This window comes from Mauremys mutica, chromosome 2 (assembly GCF_020497125.1).
Source record: "Mauremys mutica isolate MM-2020 ecotype Southern chromosome 2, ASM2049712v1, whole genome shotgun sequence".
Taxonomy (NCBI): Eukaryota; Metazoa; Chordata; order Testudines; family Geoemydidae; genus Mauremys; species Mauremys mutica.
In genome coordinates, this window is record NC_059073.1 from 143,715,845 (window position 1) to 143,740,603 (window position 24,759).

General features: G+C 47.5%; 1 protein-coding gene across 5 annotated transcripts in view; it reads left to right on the plus strand.

Moving 5' to 3' along the window:
- The window catches only part of LOC123364156 (hexokinase-2), a 132,389-nt gene that overhangs the window by 88,187 nt on the left and 19,443 nt on the right, over positions 1-24,759 (plus strand). For all 5 annotated transcript variants that reach the window (XM_045006014.1, XM_045006013.1, XM_045006016.1 and 2 more), the window contains 8 exons: positions 5,546-5,694; positions 10,729-10,848; positions 13,530-13,625; positions 15,237-15,336; positions 15,947-16,130; positions 19,388-19,543; positions 22,279-22,512; positions 23,432-23,736. In XM_045006014.1, coding sequence (XP_044861949.1) covers positions 5,546-5,694; positions 10,729-10,848; positions 13,530-13,625; positions 15,237-15,336; positions 15,947-16,130; positions 19,388-19,543; positions 22,279-22,512; positions 23,432-23,736 — 1,344 coding nt within the window. The remainder of the gene's footprint in view (positions 1-5,545; positions 5,695-10,728; positions 10,849-13,529; positions 13,626-15,236; positions 15,337-15,946; positions 16,131-19,387; positions 19,544-22,278; positions 22,513-23,431; positions 23,737-24,759) is intronic.

Consider the following 24,759-nt stretch of genomic DNA (forward strand, 5'->3'; position numbering starts at 1 on the left):
GAAGCATCAATACTACAGTATTAGCAGCACAGCTGCAGCCCCATAGCTGTGCCACTGTAGTGGCTGTAGTGTAGACAAGCTTCAGCGACCAATAGCAGTGAAGCTGTGGCAGCACAGACTGGATGCCTGAATAATGACCCAGTGTCTCAGGCAGGCTTGTACAGCCCATGCTGCCGCAGCGTCACTGCTGTTGGTACTTGCAGTCGCTAGATGAAAGCCAGCTCAGGTATATCTCCATGTGCTGCCATCACACCTCTGATTGCAGTGTAGACATACCCTGAGCGGCTACAGCATTTAGCACAATGGGGCCACGATCTCCATCGGGGCCTCCACTCGCTATCATAATGCAAATAATATTGTTTAATTGGCATCTCCAATCATAGTTGGATTTTCCTCTTAGCAAAAACATCCTGTCAAAAAAGATAGCTCAGTGGTTTGAGCATTAGCCTGCTAAACCCAGGGTTGTGAGTTCAATCCACTTAGGGATCTGGGGCAAAAATTGGTCCTGCTAGTGAAGGCAGGGGGCTGGACTCGATGACCTTTCGAGGTCCCTTCCAGTTCTAGGAGATTGGTATATCTCCAATTATTATCCCTAAAAAACAACCCTGCCCAACCCAGAATACTTTTCTCTCCCCTCAGAATTCTGGGAGTCGGTCTGGATGACCAGTCTCATCCATCAGACACTTTATAACACCTTGACATTAAATCGGATCCGAAAAGCCCCAGAGGTTGCTCTTCTGTTGCTGCTGCTGCTAGTGTGTCTTACAATCCCGTGCTGGTATCAACTATAATTACTGTGTCTCAGTGTCTCTTATGGCAACAGGTATTGAATTGCTCCCTGGATGGAAGCTATTTTGGTAAGACCGTGTGACCTGGATACTTAGCTGCTGTTGGTGTGCAAGGTGCAGTACGGGATTTAGAGGAAATCCTAGTTTGTGCAACTACGGACTTTTACATTTGAAAGGCTCAATCCTGCCAGATTATGAGCACCTCCCACAAGGGGCTTGTGGTAAGATGAGGCCCTGAAACATAAACCCTTGTATCGGGCCCGGTATGAGGCCTAAGGCCTGAATTAAAGTAATGGTCAAGACTTTGTTAACATAAAGCAAAGTTAAACTGTGAGCCAGAGGCAGGCCCTGCTCAGAAGCTGGCAAAGAAAGGGCTGATGTTGCAAAAATACACATAACTAAAAGGTACTGGACACTAGAGATATAAACATATGCCAGGATGATACCAGAACACTCCGATACTTGCACATTCCACACAGATAACAAAGAACAGACGGACCCATCCTAAAGACAGGGGCAAAAGAGTAATATGATGGAGAGAGTTGTTTTTGTTCGAACCAACCTGTGCAAGGTGACGGGCTGTAGCTTACTACGTAGAGGGGTTGTACCTCAATACGTCAGGAGTGATGTGTAACTTCTTTGTACCTGTGTATAAGAATGCACCCTTGAGGATTTGCCTTTGTCTGGCCTCGGGGGCAGTGGTAAATCCCACTACTAACTGAGCCGGTCCATTGTCAGGGATATATACTAGCAGAACTGTAGACATCTGATCCGGGGAGCTAGAGACTGTGTTTCATTTGGCAATAAACCTGTCCAGATGCCTTTGTACCTTATCGGAGTCTGTGGTCATTGGGGATTCTCTTGGGGTCTGCTGTGGCGGCAATCTGCAGAGCCGGGGCAGCACACAGAGGGAACACACGCATGCAGCCGACTGTTATCAACATTGAACAGAGCAGAGCACCACACCGGTGATGTCTGACAACGGGCATTGAAAATACGTAGAGCCTGGCAGCTTTTAAATGTCCCTTCAGGTGTTTTGCACCAATCACTTGAGAAGAGAGGGAGGTTAGTGCTTTTGGAAATGAAACAAAGGCCTTCTCTGTAATTGGGATTAGCCTGTCTTGAACACAGTGCAGATCCTGGCTTTCCCTACAGGTTGTTGTGGTGAAGTTACACCGGCTGCCGCCCATTGGTGGTTGAGTCCAAGATATAGACAAGGTCTGTCTTGGTGACTGTTGCAAGAGCCAGAGAAACTAACAAGCTTGCTGGGGAGGGGGGGCTCCATTTTAGTCACCTGACTCCGTTAGTTTTCAGACCCTCTTACCTTGGTGCAATGGTGATCTAAGCTACCTGACCTGCAAATTGGGTATCTCAAGGAGAGAAGCAGTAATGCCTAGTTGGGGTTTTATGGCTGTAGAATGGAAGTTGGGATTCTTGAGTTCAAATCCCAGTTATGCCCCTGAATTGATGTGGCCTTGTGCAAGTCCCAAAAGATGTCTCTCTCTGCCACCGTTTCCTTATCTGTGAAATGGGGATGAAAATAAATCTACCTTGCAGAAGGGCTGAGAGTCTTTGTTTATGTTTAAAAATGGCTTTGATATCTGGGTGAAAGACATTGTGCTATGCCAAGCTTCGTTGTCACTGACACTCACCCGACCTAAAATTAAAGTGGCTACTTTTTATTTTTAAAAATAAATCTCACGGCACCTATCCCAAGCTCTTGATTTTCATGGAAGCAGATGCCTCTCGTACGCAGATGCTGGATCAGAACTCAATGCGATTCACATGCAGTTCCCTGCTCTAGGGTGGTCAAAGGCATTGGATTATTGTTAAAGAAGGCACAAGCTGTGATCTGGGTCCCAGGTTGAAACACCACATAATTCTCCGCTGCTTGGCTCGGGCGTGGGGATGTTGTTTGAATCCTTATAAAGATGGATTGATGGGGGGCTGTGTCCTATGCTTGACAAATAATGACCTAATCAGCTTGGCATCTCCTCCTTATCACATGAGTGTAAGTAATTAGGGCATAACCAGAGTGTCACAGTCTGGGCAAAGCTTTTGCTTCCTAGTTTGCTGAGGAGGATAAAATGGGATTGACAGGAGGGTGCCCTTGAGAATCTGGCACCTGTTTGTCCCTCCTTTCCTTGATGACCAGCCACCTTCCTCACAAGGCCTGCCAGCCCCAGGAGTGAGAGATCCAACGCCGATCTCTCACAAGGGAGTGCACAGCCACTGCCTCAAACCCTGGTGTCCCACATGGCATCTCACCACCCTTACCACTAAGCGATTGAGCTGGCTCAAGTTTAAACTCTCTTCATCGTGGCAGCTTGGGATTGCTTGTGGAAGGATGATTTAGACGAGATTTTAAAAGAAATTATCCTTTGGGATCTGATCTTGGCAAGTTATTAGTTTCCCAGGAGTGCAAGATATTTTAAACAGGAGATTGGGGGTGGAGTGGGGGGTGAGGGGAGAAGAGGCAGCTTTACAGAAATGAGCAGTTGCTTCAGCTCTGATTTTTTTTTTCACACCCTCCAAGTTTTTGCAAAGTCAACCCCATAATCGTTCCAGCCAAGTTATCGTTACTGCCGAATGCCCTTCAGATTCGGACAGTAAGATGTCTTTGCCGCAGAAGACCTCACGGGAGACACTAACTGGCTCAGTGTCATTGGAATACTAATTAACTACATTTTTTTTTTGTTTCAACTGTAGCCCCTTTATAAAAGCATCATTGGGCACATTGCAGTCCCTAGGCACTGTAATCCGTCTGGAGTAGCCAGCACAGCAGATTTGGTGTGTTCAGAAATTAAGAGTGCTGATAGTGGGTTTTTTTCCCCACCCTGCTCTCCCACCCACAGCTCAATATTTAATATAGTAAGCTTGGCGCTTCCACCAGTCATGCTGGCCATTAAACTTCCTTGTCCTAAACTCAGTGGTGGCCTATTGTGGTGTCTGGAAAAATAAAATTGAATTTTTTTTTAAAAAGTAGAATTAGCTACCCATCTCCTCTGGGAGGTGGGTTTAGCTCAATAACACTTGCAAATCGTTACAGGCTTCCTAAAGCAAATTAATTTAAGGGAGGCCATATTACAGAGAAACTGTGTGTTAAGCTACGCTCGACAGACCAAGCCAAATCACGCTGTGTTATCTGAGTCTGTCTCGCCTGCATTTGTGTTTGTAACTCTCCACTAACAGCAACCAAAATAGGCAGATAAACTCGATTCACTTTCCCTCTCTGCTTGTCATGCTGGTAGATTACACTGCTTTGAAGTAGTAGATGATTTACACTGCTTCGCATCCCTCTAATGATGAGGGATTTGGAGATAGCCTTGAGATTTAGGGTTGTATATCTATCTTATGTTGTTTTCTGCCTCCCCCCTGCATCGTTATAGGATCTGACCAGCTCACAATCTTAGGTTACGTCTACACTTGAAGCTGTGGGGTGTGATTCCCAGCTTGAGCAGACCTGCTCACACTAGTTGACATAGAAGTGGCACGCTAAAAATAGTAGCGTAGCCATGCTAGCGTAGGCTGTGGCAAGTGGTGGCACCTAACCGTGTTGAGTACAAACCCACCTGAAACCTGTGGGGAAGAACCTGACTTCTGCTTTCAGCCTGTCTCTTGCTAACTTTGCTTTATATTAGCAAGGCTTGACTGCTACTTTAGTTCAGGCCTCAGGCCTCACACCAGGCCTCTGATACAGGGCCTTATGTCTTAGGCTCTCTTTCTAGTACAGTGCTCTTACTCCCATTTTCCCTGTTGGCCACTGGGCTTTGTGCCAGTTTTATCCCAGTGTAGGTGAAAGGAGAATGGAGTCCTGTATTTACGAAGTTTGCCCAAGTTCGTGGCAATGGTCCTGTGATGCTTCAGGGGCGTCTTTCCATTCTGTCCCTCTGTGATCACTCAGTCTCTCCTATTTACACTTCAAAATCCTTTCTTCAAAAAAGCCCTGCTTTGAAACCGGTCCCCTGTGTTCGAATTACTCGGCATGGAGATGGAGCGACTCTCCTGAGGTCACACAGCAATGCAGCAGGAGAGTCAGGAACGGCATCTGGCCTCCTGGCTCAATTCCTCTGCTCTAACTAAGACCATGCGGCCTCCAGCCTTAAAAACAGCACCACTGTTTGCTCTGTGTGGACTCGGAAGATCTTGTAACTCTCTGTATGAGCTATTTGTGTCACAGGCCACAGTTCCCCAACCACTTTGTGCAACTTGCTCTGGCTAGTTGCCTCCTCCTCCTCCACAGAGCTGCTTGCATTTTAGCTGGTTGAAGGGGTCCCTGGATGTCAGATTCATTCCTGAGGGGGTAATTTTCACCCCCTCCACCCAAAGGGATAGCTGTGTTGCGAGTGGGATTCACTTATGGTGGGTGTGCACTGGCAGTATGGCCGTCACTCTTCCTTGAGAGCAGCTTTTCAGCTTCAAGTTCCGTTCAGAGGTGTGTCAGCAGGGTCTATCCAGGAGAGATGCTCACTTAGACCTTTTCCTGACCACGCCTTATTTCTGCGGTGGAGCTGGCTGGCTGCGTCTGCCCGAGCAGGGATTGCAGGACGATTGCACTAAACGGGGAGATTTCAGCAAACCAGTAAAGTGCCAGAAACCACTATTGCTTATTGTTAAAAGCAGCTTAGTACCACTGCCAGCAGTAGCATATCTGGTCCATGTAAATAGGCAGTTATTCCATAGCTCCATTTTAAAGGTGTGTGTGTGAATAGGACAGAGGCCTCTAATACAATATTCTTCTCTCTTTGTGCCTGCAGAGAATGGAGACTTCTTGGCTTTGGATCTTGGCGGCACGAACTTCCGTGTGTTGAGAGTGAAGGTGTCTGATAATGGCCTGCGGAAGGTAGAAATGGAGAATCAGATCTATGCCATTCCAGAGGATCTCATGCGTGGGAGCGGGGCACAGGTAGGTTTAATATCTCTCTCCCTCCCCCCCTCCCCCCGCCCTTTTGTTCCCGAGCGCACATTCTTGCTGGCTCACCCAGCCTGCTGTGTCTTCCCGACATGATTCTCCTGGGTATCCGAGAAGGAAACAACCCCTGCTCACATGCGACAGCCATCGGGGCTGTGTAAGTGCAAAAGGCCAAGGCTTTTAAAAACGACTAATAATTTCAGGTACCTTGGGCCTTGCCTTCACTAGTAAAGGTGGGTTTTTAACACACATTGCCCTGGTGTAGACAGGTCAGTTTGTATTTTAACGTGGTAGCTGGCAGGTATCTGCACTAGGGTTCACAACTAATGTGTTCAAACTACAACTTGCCATCTCTCCACTAGGGATTTCTAATACATGTTAAATGCACCTTTTTTCCTAGTGTCAACATGTCCACCATTCTCCTGGATGCCCAATTTGAGACCCCTTAATGGGGCCTTGTTTTCAGAAGGCAGGTGTCCGCAGCACTCTCTGTAAATTAGGCCCCTTAAAGGGTGTCTCGTGTTGAGCATTCAAAACTGCCAGTCACTAAAAATCTTGGCCCTAGAGAGGGTGGTACTCTGGTCTGCACTGAGTAGCTGCCAGCATTGAAAGGACAGAAGTAAAGCAGAGCACGTGTAGCTCTAATTCCCCTCTGATTCCATCCTCCCCCAACTGTGCCTAATCCCAGTTTTAATCTTACATAAAAGGTCTCTCCCCCCCCCCCCTCTGGCCACCGCCACTGCCCATCAGTTCACACGTCGTCTGGCAGCATCATATCTGCCCTAGGGAGATGCAGGAACCATGCAGTGGGAAGATGCTCCTCTGCTTGGTCAGAAGTAATAATCAATAGCCACTTGTCCAGGGAAATCCGTTTCGTTGTCCACGTGAGGGGGGTGACTTGTGAGTCTAATCATGCCCAACATTAATAAAGTGCTTTGAGATGGAGAGATAAAGAGCTACGTAAGTGTAAAGTAGAGACAGGCAGGTGACAAAACACCTTGTCTCCTAACCCTTTCCTTGTGCTGTTGATTTTGGCTCAAAATAAATACAAATGGAATAAAATAACAGTGCGCATTGTATGGGAGAAAATAGAGTTTGACACAAAGTAAATGTAAATAGAATAAAATAATAGTAAATGACTGTTAAGGGGGATGACTGTGTGTGAATCCTAGGGAATATAGTTTTTAAATGGTAATCCAGTAATTTCCCCCCTCTTTGCTTTATACCACTTGAAGACAAACTGGTGTAATCTGTCTGTCCAGCTGTCTTTGCTTTTCTCATTAAAGCCTTGTGTGTAGAAGGCACTTTAAAGTCCGTTGCAGAGAGATGTTAATGCTTTAAATGAGATTCGTCACTACCTGGGGTTTACAGTCTGGCAAGAGGGGCGGAAAACGCCTTGGAATAAACAGCTGAGGGAACTGGAGTTCAGTGCTCTGTTCTCTGCTGAAAACTTAGAAGAAAGAAACTAACAGATAGTGAGGACTGAACCATGGTCAGCTTGGGTGATGCAGCCGGCAGAACCTTGTCTATGTTGGGAATTTATCTCTATTCCACCCACCTACTGGGCTGGGCCCCTTGTGCAAGCATAGGCGGCAGGTTTGTATAATTTTTGGTGGGGCCCAAAATGGTGGTGCCCCCTTGCTCTCGCCCTGTAAGCCGATATAAAATGAAGCTACAACACATCAGTGCCACAAGATTACAAGGGTCAATTAGAAGTGGAAAGTCAGAAGCAGCACTTGCCTACTTCAATATACGGTATTATATTTTGTTGCACCTGTTGTGATGAAGTGGGAATGTTCTTAATATTTTCTCTGAATACTGTGTGGGTGCCTCAGTTTCCCCTGCAAGATGCCAACTGAAGGTGTTGGGGACAAAGATCAGGTGGCCTCCTTGTCCGGAAGAGACACAGAGGCCAGAGGAGGGAGTGTCAGTTTGGAGCTGGCTGGGGAAATGGGGAGAGACCCAGAACTTGGTTCTGGGCTCCCCACCCCACAAGATGGACCTGACAGAGGGGTTCTGTTTTCTGTACCTACAAGCTCTGTTTAAACTGTGTTCCCGTCATCTAATAAACCTTCTGTTTTACTGTCTGGCTGAGAGTCACATCTGACTGCAGAGTTGGGGTGCAGGGACCTCTGGTTGCCCCAGGACCAGCCTGGGCAGACTCGCTGTGGAAAGTGCATGATGTGGAAGGGTATGCTGAATGCTCCGAGGTCAGACCCAGGAAGGTGTAAGCTTCTTGCCCTGGAGACAGTCTGCTCAGAGAGAGGAGGCTCCCCCGGAGTCCTGACTGGCTTTGTATGGAGTTGTTCCAAAGCATCACAGCATCCCCTTCCACACCGTGCACTTCCCAGAAGTCCACACAGGCACTGACGCTCCCTCCTCCGGCCTTTGTCTCTTTTCCAGGCATTAGGAGGCCACCCGATCTCTCTGTTCTCCAGCACCTTCAGTTGGCACCTTGCAGGGGAAACTGATTTGGGAGAAATGAAGTAAAAGCTGCCCAAACCGAGCTTGAGCACTCCTGAATTTTGAGGTGTTCAAATCTGGAAGGCTGGGGGTGGGAGAGGGCTGTGGGCTCCATGGGGGAGCATGGCAGCAACTGTCTGGAGCTGCACGGAGCCAGACACGCTAGTCTGAGTGGCACAGTAAGCGGTTTGGGGGTTGGAGAAGAGGTAGGGGGTTCTGGGGGGCAGTCAAGGGACAAGGAGCAGGGGGGGTTGGATGGGGCAGAGGTTCGGAGGGGCAGTCAGGGGACAGGCAGCAATTGGATAGGCATGGGAGTCCAGGAGGTTTATCAGGGGACAGGTAGAGGGGTTCTAGGGGGAAGTTGGGTGAGGTATCAGGAGGGGGCAGTTGGGGACAAGGAGAAGGGAGGCTTAGATAGGGGCTGGGGTCCCAAGGGGCAGTTAGGGGCAGGGGTCTCGGGAGGGGGTAATCGGGGGACAAGGACCAGTGGTGCTTAGATAGGGGGTGGGGGTCCTGGGGGGCAGTTGGGGCAAGGGTCTGGGGAGGGGGCAATCAGCGGCCAGGGGCTGGGATTCAAAGGGCTCTGGGCTGCTGGCAGCTGCGGGGAGCCCTGAGCCCTTTAAATCCCAGCCGCCTCCCCGGCTGGGATTCAAAGGGCTCTGGGCTCCCTGCCCCTGCGGGCAGTGCAGAGCCCTCTGACTCCCGGCCGCGGCTGAGATTTAAAGGGCGCTGGGCTCCCTGCGCTTGCAGGCAGCCCAGAGCCCTCTGACTCCCGGCCGCGGCTGGGATTTAAAAGGCTCTGGGCTCCCCGCGCTTGCAGGCAGCCCAGAGCTCTCTGACTCCCGGTCGCGGCTGGGATTTAAAAGGCTCTGGGCTCCCTGCGCTTGCAGGCAGCCCAGAGCCCTCTGATTCCCGGCCGCGGCTGGGATTTAAAGGGCTCTGGGCTCCCCGCGGTTCCGGGCAGCCCAGAGCCCTCTGATTCCCGGCCGCGGCTGGGATTTAAAAGGCTCTGGGCTCCCCGCGGCTGCGGGCAGCGCAGAGCCTTCGGACTCCCGGCCGCGGCTGGGATTTAAAAGGGGCAAAACCTAGCTCCAACTATTGGTGGAGCAGAGCCCCTGACTGTAAATATTCCTGGGGCTAAAGCCCCAGGAGCCCATATAAGTCGGCGCCCATGTGTGCAAGTAGACAAATTTGCACTCTGGCACTGACCCCGGTGTGACACCTGAGTTCAATGCACTAGTGCAAATTGCTGCTTATCGCAGTTTACCTTGTCTATGCTAGGGGTTTGCACTGGTGGGCGGCTACTGTTTCAAAGAGCTACCCTGCAAATCTTTGGTTTGGTGAGGACATAACTAAATCTCAGTTGTATTTATTGTGTTAACACACTTCTGTGAAAATTCATTTCAAATCCTCCATGCAGTCAAGGTCTAAAGAACCAAGTAAGAGAGGTTTTTTCTTTATCAAAGGACTGGACCATCCTGAACTGTCAAGGGAATCATAATATTTTGCTCTAATACCCTAGGTTCCAAGACCTCAAAGCTCATGATAAAAAAACTAGCTAGTTAAGAACATAAGAATGGCCGTACCGGGTCAGACCAAAGGTCCGTCTAGCCCAGTATCTGTCTACCGACAGTGGCCAATGCCAGGTGCCCCAGAGGGAGTGAACCTAACAGGCAATGATCAAGTGATCTCTCTCCTGCCATCCATCTCCATCCTCTGACGAACAGAGGCTAGGGACACCATTCTTACCCATCCTAGCTAATAGCCATTTATGGACTTAGCCACCATGAATTTATCCAGTCCCCTTTTAAACATTGTTATGGTCCTAGCCTTCACAACCTCCTCAGGTAAGGAGTTTGTGAAGGCTAGTTCCTTCTACCCTCGCTGTGACAGAGGGCAAACTGAAATGCAGAGAGGTGAAGTGACTTGTCAAAACTTGCAGAGAGTCACCAGAAGAACTAAGAACAGAACCCAGGAGTCCTGAATCTCAGAACTCCTGCTTCAACCATAAGATATCAAATTCCTTTCCCAAAAAGTTGTTTCCATCTCTGAAAATCTCCCAGATCGATACACAGAAGACATGTTTAAGGATTTATTTTAAACTAAGCAAACTACACCTAGACACTATGGTAATGGACAACTGATAAGTGAGTCTTAACAACTGTTTGGATTTGCATTACGATGTGTTCTATAAAGTCCCAGAATACCAAACCAGTAACAATCAGGAATATAGATACAGTACAGGGAATGCTTTACATGCCTGTGAAAGTTTCCACCAGTGTTACAGGTAGGCTTATAGATAGTGGCCATAAGTTTCCTTACTTGGAGGAAGGTTACTCTCTAATTGTATTGCTTGAGCTAAGGTGAGTGACGTTGGCAAGTGAAACACAGTTAATAGCACCCAGTGGAATGTAGGATTCAGCGCGTTCAGTTGTGAAATGATCCTGACCTGACTTTGTGCTGACCCATTCCAATGGGTGCTGGATTGGGCCCTTACACTGAATAGACAGATTAAGGTGACTCAAGGTCTCAGCTGTCTAATGGGTGGTGATCTCTGTTCCACAGCTGTTTGATCATATTGCTGAATGCCTGGCTAACTTCATGGAAAAGCTGAACATGAAGGACAAGAAGCTGCCCCTTGGATTCACCTTCTCATTTCCTTGCCGCCAAACCAAACTGGATGAGGTAAGTGACGCTTTTACCTCCTCTGACTTGTAAGCCATAATGGATTGGCCTGCAGTCTGAGGCTTGGGCTGCTGCCAATTACCAGGGGAGGTGAAAGGGACAAGAGGCTGGGTTTTAATCACACCCTATGGTTTTAGCTTTGTCTGCACATGGAAGTTACGCCAATTTGACTTAAATGGATTTTTTTAAACCGATTTAGTTAAACTGGTGCCAACCGCCGGGTGGATTTTGGCTTGCTTCGGTTTAGTTTACATTTGTTCCCTTAAACTGGCAAAGACCGTAAGCATGTCTTCATGCACTATGGCTGCATCTTCACTAGGAAAAAAGGTGCATTAGGTACCATATGGTAACTAATATGAAGTAAAATTCTGAACAAACTGCCTTGTCTGTTGTACCTCTTGCTAGTTACCATGTGTTAGCTAACATGAGGTAAGGAAATGCCTCTTTTGCATGCTGTCACATGGAACTTCAACTCTTTGGTGCTTATTACTGATCTGTTTCTATGGCACCATTAATGTGCAAGACATTTTCCTGACAAGTAACCAAGAAGATTGCTGCCCTGAGGCATTTACGCTCCAAATTAGGGAAATAAGATAATGAGAGATGACAAGAAACCATTGGGGGAAGGTGGGGAAAGGACAAGAAACAAAGGGGGAGGGTAAAATTGCTCAAGGGCAGCCTAGCTTGCAAAGGGAGTGTTATTTACAAGGCTCCTAGCGTATTATATTTTGGGATTGTTTTTGTGAATAACACCAGCTGTGTGCTCCCACGCTGGCTGAAAAGAGAATTTTAGAGGAAGGATTGGATGGTCGATGAAGGCAGCTGTTTATCACACAAGTCGAGGGAGGCTGTTAGTGGCAGAGGGGGCAGGGTGGAGACAGATCTGGAGCCTCAGGTGCAGGAAGGAGAGACAAAGGTAGGACTGAGATGGGAGCAGGGCAGGTGGAAAATGAACTGAATGCAGGCACTGGGTGTGGAGAGTGTGCAGAGTAAGGTAAAGCAGATCCAAATACCTCAGGACATGTGTCCCCTCGCTACATGCAAACAGACATGTCAAGCACCGCATCATTCATGGTGTACCATGCCACACTGGATGTAACATAGCAGGCATGCTTCTCTTCCCACTGAAGTCATCGGCAAGGCTTCTACTAGGGAGCAGGGGCAGGCACTCCTGCAGGGATTGATGTCCTGTCAGCCATGCTTAGCAATTGACTTGTTACATGGAGGGACTCTGGTGACCTCAGTCGCCTGATGGACTGTCTGTGGCATTGGGAGCCCAAGGTGAAATTTGCTTGTTTAGCGCCCTCCTGAGGCATATGTCATTTTGCTTGTCACGTACCCTCTCCTCTGGCACCTTTGTGTGTGTGTGTCTCCTTTTCTACCCGTTCCCTGCCATCATAACTGGAATGCTAAAAACTCTATTCATCTCTCAGAAATGTAGCCAGCTAGGTATTTCTCTCTCCCTTTGGCACATCCTCCATGTGCAGCGAATACTCCATCGTAAAGATGCCCACGTGCTGCATGACAGGTTGTCAACCTTGCTGCGCTAGAGCACGAGGAACAATACGAGTTTCTATTCACTTTTTCTTCCCTTATACTTCCCCTTCACTTTCTCTTGGGAAAGCAAGGTGGTCCAGTGGAAAGCCATGGGGTTTGGAGCCAAGAGATCTTGGTTCTATTCCTGGTTTGGAAACTGACTCATTGGGTGGCCTGGGGCATGGTACTGCTTTGTCTTTTTCTCAGTTTCACCATCTGTGAAATGGAGACTTTTTGAGTATCTTGGCAGGGGGTTAGACTAGATGACCCTGGTGGTCCCTTCTGACCCTATGATTCTAAAGCGCCTTGGGACTTAGGGAAGAAAAGCTCTGTATAAGAGAGAACAGAAGATGTCACTGAAGTCCTTTCAGAGTGGGAGCTAATCAAATTCCACAGCTGTGTGGCCATGATATTCCTGCTATTATCGATATCTCTTAAACCTACTGATCATAGTAGAAGTCCCAGTCACAAAGTGCCTTCTGCTGCTCATGGCAGATGATTAGATTTGTATGGAAAACCTCAAGCACTGAAGACTGTTTTTAATCAGAAGCTGTCTGACACCCTGAGTTCTTTGGGAAGAATCCTTGTAAACTCAACTTTGTAGAATCTGGTCAGCCTCACCCTGTGCTTTGCATTTCTAATGCAGGTGGAAGTAAATGACTAACTCCCCATCCCACCCATATTTTGATGGCATTTCCAGAAACCTGGGCCTTGTTGAGACTCAGGGCAGGTCAACACGTAAAACGCTGCAGTGAAGATGCTGCTACATCCACAGGATTGCCTGTGTCATTAATCCATTTCCTGTCGAGATAATGCTGTCTACACTGGGTCTGTATAACTTGCGTCGCTCTGGGGTGTAGATTTTTCATATCCCTGAGCAATGTAATTATACCGATGTAAGTTTCTAGTGTAGACTACTTGCCAGTGTAATCACATTGTCATAACATACACACAACAGTGCCGCAACCCATCCCAGAAACTTACTGCAGTAAGTTGTAGCAGTGGAAGCCCTTGTCTTATACCAGTGCAACTGACTTACAGTGGAGAAGTTTTTGCAAAAATCCCCAGAGTAGCAATAGGGCCTTAGAGAAAGATGGCTGAAGACTCTGGTGTGATAATATGGTTGTTCTTATTTCTTTTCATAGAGTATCCTCGTTACATGGACTAAAGGGTTCAAATCCAGTGGCGTGGAGGGGAAAGACGTGGTTGCCATGATACGTAAAGCCATCAAGAAACGAGGGGTAAGCATTACCTGTGTGCTGAACTCTCAGGCTGTTGGGAATCAGCTGCTCTGCCCCGGGCATTCTATTCAGCTTTGGAACAGAACAAAGAGAATGTGTATAAATCCTGGTCTTGATCTAGCGTACTGCCCTCCACGCAGGGGGGAAGGTATTGTATTTCAAGGTATTCACATAGACTGGGTTCCTCCAGGATGGGAAAAGCACTATCTAAATGCCAGCAGTGGCTGTACTTGGCTTCAGACCCGAGACACACAAAGGTTGTCAGTCAGATTGATGCACTCTTCATCTGGAAACAAATGCAAGACAGCTGTGCTCTTTTTTTTTTTTTTAAACCCAAACAAACTTCCTCTTCCTTTTTTTTTTTTTTTTTTTTTTAATCAGGTTAGATCCTGTTGGTCGAGGATTACAGCAAACATTGTGCTTTCTCATGCTCATGCCCTGCTCTTTTCTTTATGTTGTTCTCCTGCAGGCTGCATTATTAGCTATGAAAGTGGGTGTACACAAGGAACTACTTTAGCGCTGAATTCACCCCTGCTCTGAATTGCATATTGTTGGTGTACCTTCTGATATCACAGTTATTCTGGCATCCAGAATGACTGGAGATAGAGAGAAAAACAAATGTAGTTACCTCTGCCTCCATTTCCCCATCTTTCCCTGTAAAGTCTTAAACGGCCTGAGATCTGGCTATGCCTCTCTTCCCTGTACAACTCCTCAGCTGACTGCTTGAGCTGATAGCCCTGTGACTAAAACAGGAAGTAGGAATGTTGGCCAGGAGTCTTTCAGGAAGGGTTGATTCCTCCAGAATTGCTTCCACTGCAAGAGCCTGGATTTCTTAGTCTGGATCTGCCAGAGCCTAGATTTATTAACGCAGCATCAATTAACACTGATTCCTCCTGATTTGATTTTTGGGCAGGAGAGGGCTGTGGACTGGATAGATGTGAAGTTACTTCCGTGAGCGTGATGACATTGTCTGTACGGTTTATTGCATCTGTTGCAAGTTTTCCTTCCTGTATCATAACTTTTAGTCTTCTGAAAACACCAAGAGTCAGGGACAGATGGTTAATAGAAGTCTAGATAAATCCATCTGTAACATGGCTACTTAGTTACCCTTCTCAAGGGGGTGTTGAGATCCTTAATGAATGTTTGTGCAGTGCTTTGACATTGAATAGCACTATAAAAGGAACAATTTTTACTAAAGATAGTCAGCCTATTAATGTTCTTCCATCACTGAATCTGTGCTGATGAACGTTCAGCCCCCATTTGAGCCATGGTTTTCAAAAGGAGCTAGTGATTTTGAGTGCTGACCTTGAGATGTGTTAAGAAGGGAGCTGATAAGAAGTGCTGAGCCACCTGCCCTGTGAACATCTGCCCCTTCATGGTATCTCCAGCTGAGCACTGAGAAATCGAGCGAGCCAAAATAATTAGTCACAGCTGATAATCCTGGCCCAAATGAGGCTGAATATTTATGGGCACGGATCCCAGATCTTGGCCTTGGAGCCTTGCTCTTTCTATCCGCTAAAGTAACAATTTCCCCAGCCCCCACAATCAATCTTAGGAATGGGTCAAACTTGACTTCATGGACTTGATGTCTCTCCCCTTTGTCTGTTTCAGGACTTCGACATTGACCTGGTCGCTGTGGTGAATGACACCGTAGGGACGATGATGACCTGCGGCTATGACGATCACAACTGCGAAGTTGGGCTCATTGTTGGTAAGACACAATGTAACCTTGACAGGAAATAGATTCTGTCCAACTCATTTGATGTCTCTTTGATGAGATTACAAGTTTGACCGAGGAAAGTAAGAGCAATGATGTAATATTCAGACTTCTATAAATTGTTTGACTTAGTACCATGCAACATTTTGATTAAGAAGCTAGAACGATACACAATGAACGTAGCATGCATCAAAAATTGTCTTAACTGACAGATCTCCAAATAGAACTGTAAATGGGGACTCAACACTGAGTGTTTCTACTGGGAGGTCCCACAGGGATCAGTTCTTGGTCCTACACTATGGAACATTTTTATGAATGACCTGGAAGAAAACATAATATGACTGAGAAAGTTTGCAGACAACCCAAAGAATGGGGGAGTGGTAAATAATGAAGAGGAGAGGGCTCTGATACAGAGCAATCTGGATCACATGGTAAGCTGGGCTCAGGCAAACAAGATACATTTCAGTATGGCCAAGTGTAAATGTGTCCATCTAAGAACAAACAATTTAGGCCATACTTATGGGATGGGTAGACACTGGAAGCAGTGATGAAGACCCCACCACTCCCTCTCCCAGGTGACTAACTCGTGATCTATTTGACACAGGTACTGGTACCAATGCATGCTACATGGAGGAGATGCGGCACATTGACTTGGTGGAAGGGGACGAAGGGCGAATGTGCATAAACATGGAATGGGGAGCCTTCGGAGACGATGGTGTGCTGAACGACATCAGGACAGAGTTCGACCGTGAGATCGACATGGGTTCACTCAATCCAGGGAAACAACTGTAAGCAGATTCTTGGCTGTGGCTCAGATGTAGGGGGTGGTTTATTTTGTATTGTCTGTCCTTCTATTGTGATTGTTTTGGTGTGAGGAAGAGGTCATGTAGGTTAACTGGGTTACAGGACCCTAAAGGATGCAGGCTAGACCAATGCAAACTGGGACTGTACCACAAATTGAGGATGGTATTTCTGAATGAACCGCCAAGAGCGACCCCCTCCCCATATCCCCCTGCTTTGCTTCATGTTCTAATGAATGGAATAACAGCTACTTCTGGATTTCCCATTCAGTGTAGTGATCATCACTCGAAGGCAAACAGCGTCACCTAGTGTTCATACCATCAGTGCAACCAACAGATATCACACTTGGTGAATGCGAGATTTATTTTTAAATTAGAGATGGACCCAGTCCATAAAACTTGGATCCAAGCTTCCTCCAAGATGCAGAAATAGTTTGGTTCTGGTTCAGGTTTACGTCTAATCACAATGGATGGGAGAGGAAGTCACCTGAAGGCTTAATTTTTTCCCCTCTCTCTATATACTGTATATATTAAGCATTTGATCCTTCAGTTGCATTTCTTTCTGTGCGCACAGTTCAGTGCACCTATTATCAAGGCACCTCAAACCTTGCCCACAGGAGAAGTTCTAGCCCGTACATCAGCAATTTCCCCAGGATTCTGCAGACCATACAAACTCACCCACTGCAAGATAAGATGGGAGATGTTGGGTATATTTCCAAAGGGCAGATAGGCACTCAACTCCCATGTGCATCTTGGAAAATCTTCCGCAGTGTTTCTAGTTTTAATTTGAAGGCCAGAATCCTCCAACAAGCATGTGCTCATTGTTACATTGGAACCTTGATGTTACTCTGGTTTAACCAACACTCTGGGATACATGATGATTGGCCGTGTCCCCGGAGCTGTAGGGTGATGGTTTGAAAAGTGGACCAGGCCTTGGACACTCTTAAAATGTAGACTGACCTAGCAAGTGGTGAAAAATCCACACCCCCGAGTGTCAGTCTATGCCAACCTAACTCCCAGTGAATTCTTGGCTAGGTCAATGGAAGAGTGCTTCGTTGACTAGCTAATGCCGCTCAGTGATTACCTACCATGACAGGAAAACCTCTCCCATCGCTGTAGGAAGTGTCTAAGCTATGGTGCTGTACTGCCATAGCAGTGCCACAGTAGCACCCGTACCGTAGACCTGGCCTGTAAGTGACTTAAGAACCTAAGTCCCACTGACTTTCAGTGCTGCATAGTGCTTCTAAAGACGGTATCCTCGGGCCACGTTTACTCTACAAGCGCCTGCCAGCAGAGCTGTGTTGGTCAGGGGTGCTGAAGAGTTGTGATCCCAGGCTGACGTAGCTGTGCCAGGAAAAGCTGTGCTTATTTAGTCCTTGGGTGGGGAGGCTGGAATGTGTTCTACCAGTGATTATACCAATTTAAGCTGCGTCCACACTAGGAGTGCTGGGCTGGTATCCTATGCAGGTACAGCTATGCCAGCAAAGCCTTTCTGTGTGTAGATCCTGCCTCAGGGACTGCAGCTCCACTCCCACAGAACTCATAAGCTCTATGGGGCTAATGCAAAGCTCCTACAAAGCACAGGTGTTTCTCCAGACTAGAGCTCCCCAGTCTTTTTACTGAAGGTTTTGAAATGTCTTCCTGTGATTTTAAGCAAAATCTGGTGGTATCTGTATTGGGCTACTATATGAGATCATAGAATCATAGAACTGGAAGGGACCTTGAGAAGTCTAGTCCAGTCCCCTGCATTCGTGGCAGGACTAATTATCTAGACCATCCCTGACAGGTGTTTTGTGTAACCTGGTCTTAAAAATCTCCAACTTAAAAAGGACTCCGCAACCTTCCTGGGCAGTTTATTCCAGTGCTTAACCACCCTGACAGTTAGGAACTTTTTCATAATGTCCAACCTAAACCTCCCTTGCTGCAATTTAAGCCCATTGCTTCTTGTCCTATCCTGAGAGGTTAAGAAAAACAATTTTTCCTCCTCCTCCTTCTAACAACCTGTTACATACTTGAAAACTGTTATGCCCCCTCTCAATCTTCTCTTCTCCAGACTAAACAAACCCAGTTTTTTCAATCTTCTCTCATAGGTCATGTTTTCTAGACCTTTAATCATTTTTGTTGCTCTTCTCTGGACTTTCTCCAATTTGTCCACATCCTTCCTGGAATGTGGTGCCCAGAACTGGACACAATACTCCAGTTGTGGCCTAATCAGTGCAGAGTAGAGCAGAATTACTTCTCATGTCTTGCTTACAACACTTCTGCTAATATATCCCAGAATGACATTCACCTTTTTTGCAATAGCATTACATTGTTGACTTATATTTAGCTTGTGGTCCACTATGACCCCCAGATCCCTTTCCACAATACTTGTTCCTAGGCAGTCATTTCCCATTTTGTATGTGTGCAACTGATTGTTCCTTCCTAAGTGGAGTACTTTGCATTTGTCCTTATTGAATTTCATCCTATTTACTTCAGACCATTTCTCCAGTTTTCCAGATCATTTTGAATTTTAATCCTATCCTCCAAAGCACCTCCCACCTTGGTAACGGCCACAAATTTTTAAAGTGTACATTCTATGCCATTATGTAAATCATTGATGAAGATATTGAACAGAACCGGACCCAGAACCAATCCCTGTGGGACCCCACTTGCTATGCCCTTCCAGCATGATTGTGATCCACTGATAACTACTCTCTGGGAATGATTTTCCAACCAGTTTTTGCACCCACGGTATAGTAGCTCCATCTAGGTTGCATTTCCCTAGTTTGTTTATGAGAAAATCATGCAAGACAGTATCAAAAGCTTAACTAAAGTCAAGATATACCACATCTACCTCTTCCTCCCTATCCACAAGGCTTGTTAACCCTGTCAAAGAAAGCTATCAGGTTGGTTTGACACAATTTTGTTTTTGACAGTCAGATGGAGACAATCAGGATCCCTTGCCATAATTCATGATTCTTTAAATGGGCAAATTGCATGACTAAGCTTAAGAGTTGTTCTTCTTTCTTGCAAACTAACTCAAGTACTTAGCTGTCCCAAGACCTTGGTACAAACAGTAGCCTTCTCATTTGGGGGTGCACTGAGATTTTGTGAGCTCATGTGCTACCTGTGTAGAATGCAGCTTTGCACGGATAATTCAGGTGCCTCTTTTTGCACGTGTAGCCCTAGATATTGGCCTCTTAAAGTGACAGTGTAGAATGACTTGCACAGTGGACTGAACCTTGTGCTTAACTTCTCTGCAGGTTTGAAAAGATGATCAGCGGCATGTACATGGGAGAGCTGGTCAGGCTCATCCTGGTGAAGATGGCCAAGGAGGAATTGCTGTTCGGTGGAAGGCTCACCCCAAGCTTGCTCACCACAGGACACTTCGAGACCGGATATGTGTCTGCTATTGAAAAGTAAGTAAGAAAGAGCCTGAGCAAATGGTTCTATCCTCAGTGAGAACCCCACAATGGATGGGAGGCCACCCTCATCTCTTCAAGACGTGTGCTCTTGGGAAGGGAAAGGTCTGTCGAGCCAATGGTGAGCGATCTATTGTGTTGTCACCAAGTAGAAAGTGAGTAGGTTAGCCCCCCCCTCCAGTTCTGTGTGATGTCATCACTTAAGGGATTGAATTGTAGAAGTGTGGGGCTGGAAGGAACCTTGAGAGCTCATCGAGTCCAGTCCTCTGCACTGAGGCAGGGCCAAGTAAACCTAAACCATCCTGGATGGGGTTTTGTCCAAGTTGTTCTTAAAAACCTCCAGTGATGGGGATTCCACAGCCTCCCTTGGAAACCTATTCCAGAGCTTAACTACCCTTAGAGTTATCAAGTTTTTCATACTATCTAACCTAAATCTCCCTTGCTGTAGATTAAGCCAATTATTTCTTGTCCACCTTCAGTGGACATGGAGAACCACTGATGGCTGTCTTCTTTATAACAGCCCTTAATATATTTCAAGTCTGTTATCATGCCCCCACCCACCCCCTCTCAAGTCTTCCTTTCTTAAGACTAAACATGCCCAGTTTTTTAACCTCTCCTCCTGGGTCAGGTCTTCAAAACTTTGATCATTTTAGGGCCCTGCTAAATTCACGGTCCATTTTGGTCAATTTCACAGATTGATCTGAAATCCACGAGATGAAATTCAATAAAGTCATGTGGAATTATGTCATAGGATTTTAAAAATGGTAAATTTTGTGATTTCAGCTATTTAAATCTAAAATTTTGCAGTGTTGTAATTGTAGGGATCCTGACCCAAAAAGGAGCTGTGAGGGTGTCACAAGGCTTGTGCGTGTGGGAGGGGGGGTTGCAGTACTGCTACCCTTGCTTCTGCGCTGCTGCTGCTGTCAGCAGCTCTGCTTTCAGCAGCCCTGCTTTCAGAGCTGAGAAGCTGTTGGCCGGGAGCCCAGCTCTGAAGGCAGAGCTGCTGCCAGCAGCAGCGCAGAAGTAAGGATGGCCTGTATGGTATTGCCATCCTTACTTCTGCACTGCTGCTGGTGGGGTGCTGCCTTCAGAGCTGGGCACCTGCCAACAGCCGCCACTCTCCAGCTGCCCAGCTCTGAAGGCAGCGTAGAAGTAAGGGTGGCAATACCATGACCCCCCTAAAATAACTTTGTCGACCCCCCTGCAACTCCCTTTTGGGTCAGGACCCCCAGTTTGAGAAACGCTGGTCTCCCCTGTGAAATCTGTATAGTATAGCATAAAAGCACACAAAAGGCCAGATTTCATGGGGGGAGACCAGATTTCACAGTTCGCGACGCGTTTTTCATGACCATTAATTTGGTAGGGCCCTAATCATTTTTGTTGATGTCCTCTGGACTCTCTCCATTTATCCACATCTTTCCTAAAGTGTGGCACCCAGTTTCTTACAGTTGACGCTCCTGTTAATACACCCCAGAATAATAATAGCCTTTTTCACAACTGCATCAGGTTGTTGACTTTGTGATGCACTATAATTGACAGATCCTTTTCTGCAGTACTACACTTGTTTGGGTTATTTTTTTTATTACGTCATTTGATTTTTCCTTTCTAAGTGTAGTACTTTGCACTTGTCTTTATTGAATTTCATCTCATGGATTTCAGCTCAATTCTCCAATTTGTCAAAGTCATATGGTATTCTAATCCTGTCCCCCAAAGTGATGACACCAAGTATCTAAAAACTTTATAAGCATACTCTCCACAACATTGAAAGCCCCAAGCCCCTGGGGGAGCCCACTAGATCAGTGGTTCTCAAAGCCAGTCTGCCGCTTGTTCAGGGAAAGCCCCTAGCGGGCCGAACCGTTTTGTTGACCTGCCGCGTCCGCAGGTTGGGCCGATCATGGCTCCCACTGGCTGTGGTTCGCCGCTCCAGACCAATGGGGGCTGCAGGAAGCGGCGCAGGCGGAGAGATGTGCTGGCTGCCCTTCTCGCAGCCCCCATTGGCCTGGAGCAGCGAACTGTGGCCAGTGGGAGCCGCGATCAGCCAAACCTATGGACCCGGCAGGTAAACAAACTGGCCCGGCCTAACAGGGGCTTTCCCTGAACAAACGGCGGACCGGCTTTGAGAACCACTATACTAGATAGATCTCCCCAGTCTGATAGCCCACCATTGATAACTTCTCTTTGAGTATGTTTTTTCAGCCAGTTGTGCACTCACCTTACAGTAACTTCATCAAGATCTCATTTCCCCAGTTTATGAGAATGTCATGTGGGACTGTTTCGAAAGCCTTGCTCAAATCAAGATATATCACACCTACTGCTTCCATCCATCCATTAGGCCAGTCATACTGTCAAAGAAGGAAATTAGGTTGGTTTGGCATGATTTGTTCTGACAAATCCATGTTGGTTGTCACTTATCACCCTCTTAAGAGTAGTTAAGCACCGGAACAAATTTACCAAGGGAGGATGTGGAATCTCCAACACCGGAGGTTTTTAAGAAGAGGTTAGACAATTACCTGTCGGGGATGGTCTAGATAATACTTAGTCCTGCCTCATTGCTGGGGACTGGACTAGATGACCTATCGAGGTCCCTTCCAGTCCTACATTTCTATGATTTCCTTAACCTCTAGGATAAGAGGTGGGACTGGCAGAAACCTTGGGCCTGTAATACTTTGAGTTACCTCAACAGTATCTCAGGCTACTGTACTGAACTCCTTTTTTTGTTCCCTGACCTTCAGGGAGAAGGAAGGACTACAAAAAGCCCACGAGATCTTGACCAAGCTCGGGCTGGACCCATCTGCAGAAGACTGCATAGCCACCCAGCATATCTGCCAGATCGTCTCCACCCGCTCGGCGAACCTCTGTGGTGCTACCCTGGCTGCAGTGCTGCGCCGGATCAAGGAGAACAAAGGAGTCGACAGGCTACGCTCCACCGTCGGCGTGGATGGCTCGGTGTACAAGAAGCACCCCCAGTAAGCCTGAGGACTTAAGTGAGGCTAGCAATGAGTTTGCGAGGAAATGGCCCTAGGGGTCATTCTGCAGCTTGATGGAGTTTAAAGCAACCCAATCCCAGAGCACTTAAAGGGCTGTCAAGTATCAGAGGGGTAGCCGTGTTAGTCTGGATCTGTAAAAGCAGCAAAGAGTCCTGTGGCACCTTATAGACTAACAGACGTATTGGAGCATGAGCTTTCGTGGGTGAATACATGCATGCATCCGACAAAATGGGTATTCACCCACGAAAGCTCATGCTCCAATACGTCTGTTAGTCTATAAGGTGCCACAGGACTCTTTGTTGCTCTTAAGGGCTGTGACTCCCAGAAAAGTCAGTGAGAGTCCAGTATGCTGTTCACAGCCCAAATCAGTAGTGTATCAGTTAAGGCACAAGCCAAGTAGCTTTTAATAGATTGCATGGCCTGGGAATTGGACCCTCGTAGATTGCAATCTGCAAGGCAGTGTAGTCCAGTGAATAGGGCACAAGCCTACAAACATGGAGAACCAGGTTCTAATCCTAGCTGTGCCAGGTCTCTGGGACTCCATTTTCCCAGCTTTCCTGCCCATCTGAGGTGCCACCAGTGTTAATGTTTGTAAAAATGCATTGAGTGAAAGGGCTTTACAGGAGGGCCTGGAAGAAGTTAAAGAGCTGCAGGAAAAGGCCTGCAGAAGCTTGTCCATCAGTGGATAAGCTCTTGCAAGGCTACAGACCTAAATGAGGTCTAGCTTTGCGTAAGGCTGGGTGGGGGTAGGCAACAGGGATTGAACCTGGGCCCCCTGGATCTAAAAGCATGAGCCTCCCTGAGCTGTCAGTGTCTGTATGCGGGGCAGCCACCAGTAGAGGGGCCTTGAGCACCACGCTGAGTGGGTGACACTCACTCCCGCCTCCGTCCTGTGCAGTTTTGCTCGACGCCTTCAGAAGACGGTGCGGAAGCTGCTGCCAGACTGCGACATCCGATTCGTTCGGTCGGAAGACGGGAGCGGCAAAGGGGCCGCTATGGTCACGGCGGTGGCCTACAGGCTAGCAGCCCAGCATAAGGCAAGGCAGAAGACCCTGGAAGCCCTGAAGCTGAGCCATGAGCAGCTGCTGGAGGTGAAGAATAGGATGAGGATAGAGATGGAGAGGGGACTGAGCAAAGCATCGCACCCGGACGCCACTGTGAAAATGCTTCCCACTTACGTGTGCGCCACTCCGGATGGAACAGGTAACATACTGTGTGTGTGAACACTCCTGTCCCCTGCTGGATAGAACATCAGACCGTAAAGGGGCCAGAACCTTCAATCTGAGCTCCTTTGTATTTCAAGGTTTGGATCTGCTACCTCATGGGCGCCGACTTCCCCTCCGCCCAGTGGGTGTTTGACCCCCTCTGGCCCCGCCCCTGCCCCCACCTCTTCCCGCCCTTTCCCTGCCCCTTCCCTAAAGTCCCCATCCCTGCCCCACCTCTTGTCTGCCTCCTTCCCCGAAAATCCTAAGCACTGCCAAGCAGCTGTTAGGTGTGGGGGGGGGAGGAGTGGTACTGGGGCGGGGGAGGAGATGAGGACGGGGAAGCTTGGCTGCCGGTGAATGCGGAGCATCCATTAATTTTTCCCCCTGAGTGCTCCAGCCCCAGAGTACCCACGGAGTCGGTGCCTATGAGCTTCCTAATCAACTCGGGCACCATCTCAGAGTGGACTCTCATGCTGGCACTAGGCATTAACAAACATGAGTCACTGAGGAACAGGGTGGCCCTCTGGGGACTTGTAGCCCTGTATTTGTGAACTTCAGATTTGCACATGCAGTTGGGTTTCCAGTGCACACTTTGAAGCAAAGAAAGTTCCTGAACAGCTTTCAAGGCAATGTGGCCCAGTGGCTAGAGCACTGGACTAGGACTTTATTCACCTGGGTTCTACTCCTGACACCCCCACTAACCTTGCTGTGTGACCATAAGCAGGTCACCTCCACGCTCTGTGTCCCTGCTTCCCCTCCCACACCTTCTCTGTCTTGTCCATTTAGATTGAAGCACCTAGCACAGGGAAGCTCTCATCTCAGTTGGGGTCTGTGTGCATTGTCGTGGTACAAAGCATAATGGGGACGGAGAACTAGTTGTCCATGGTTCATTCCGATTCTCCAGAATTGTTCAGAGGGAGGATTCTGATCTCTCACTGGTTTAACTCCCATGACTTCAGTTTCCACGGGTCTCTGTGAGGTTGGAATTAACCACCTCCATTTCCAAGCCCATTGTCTTGCC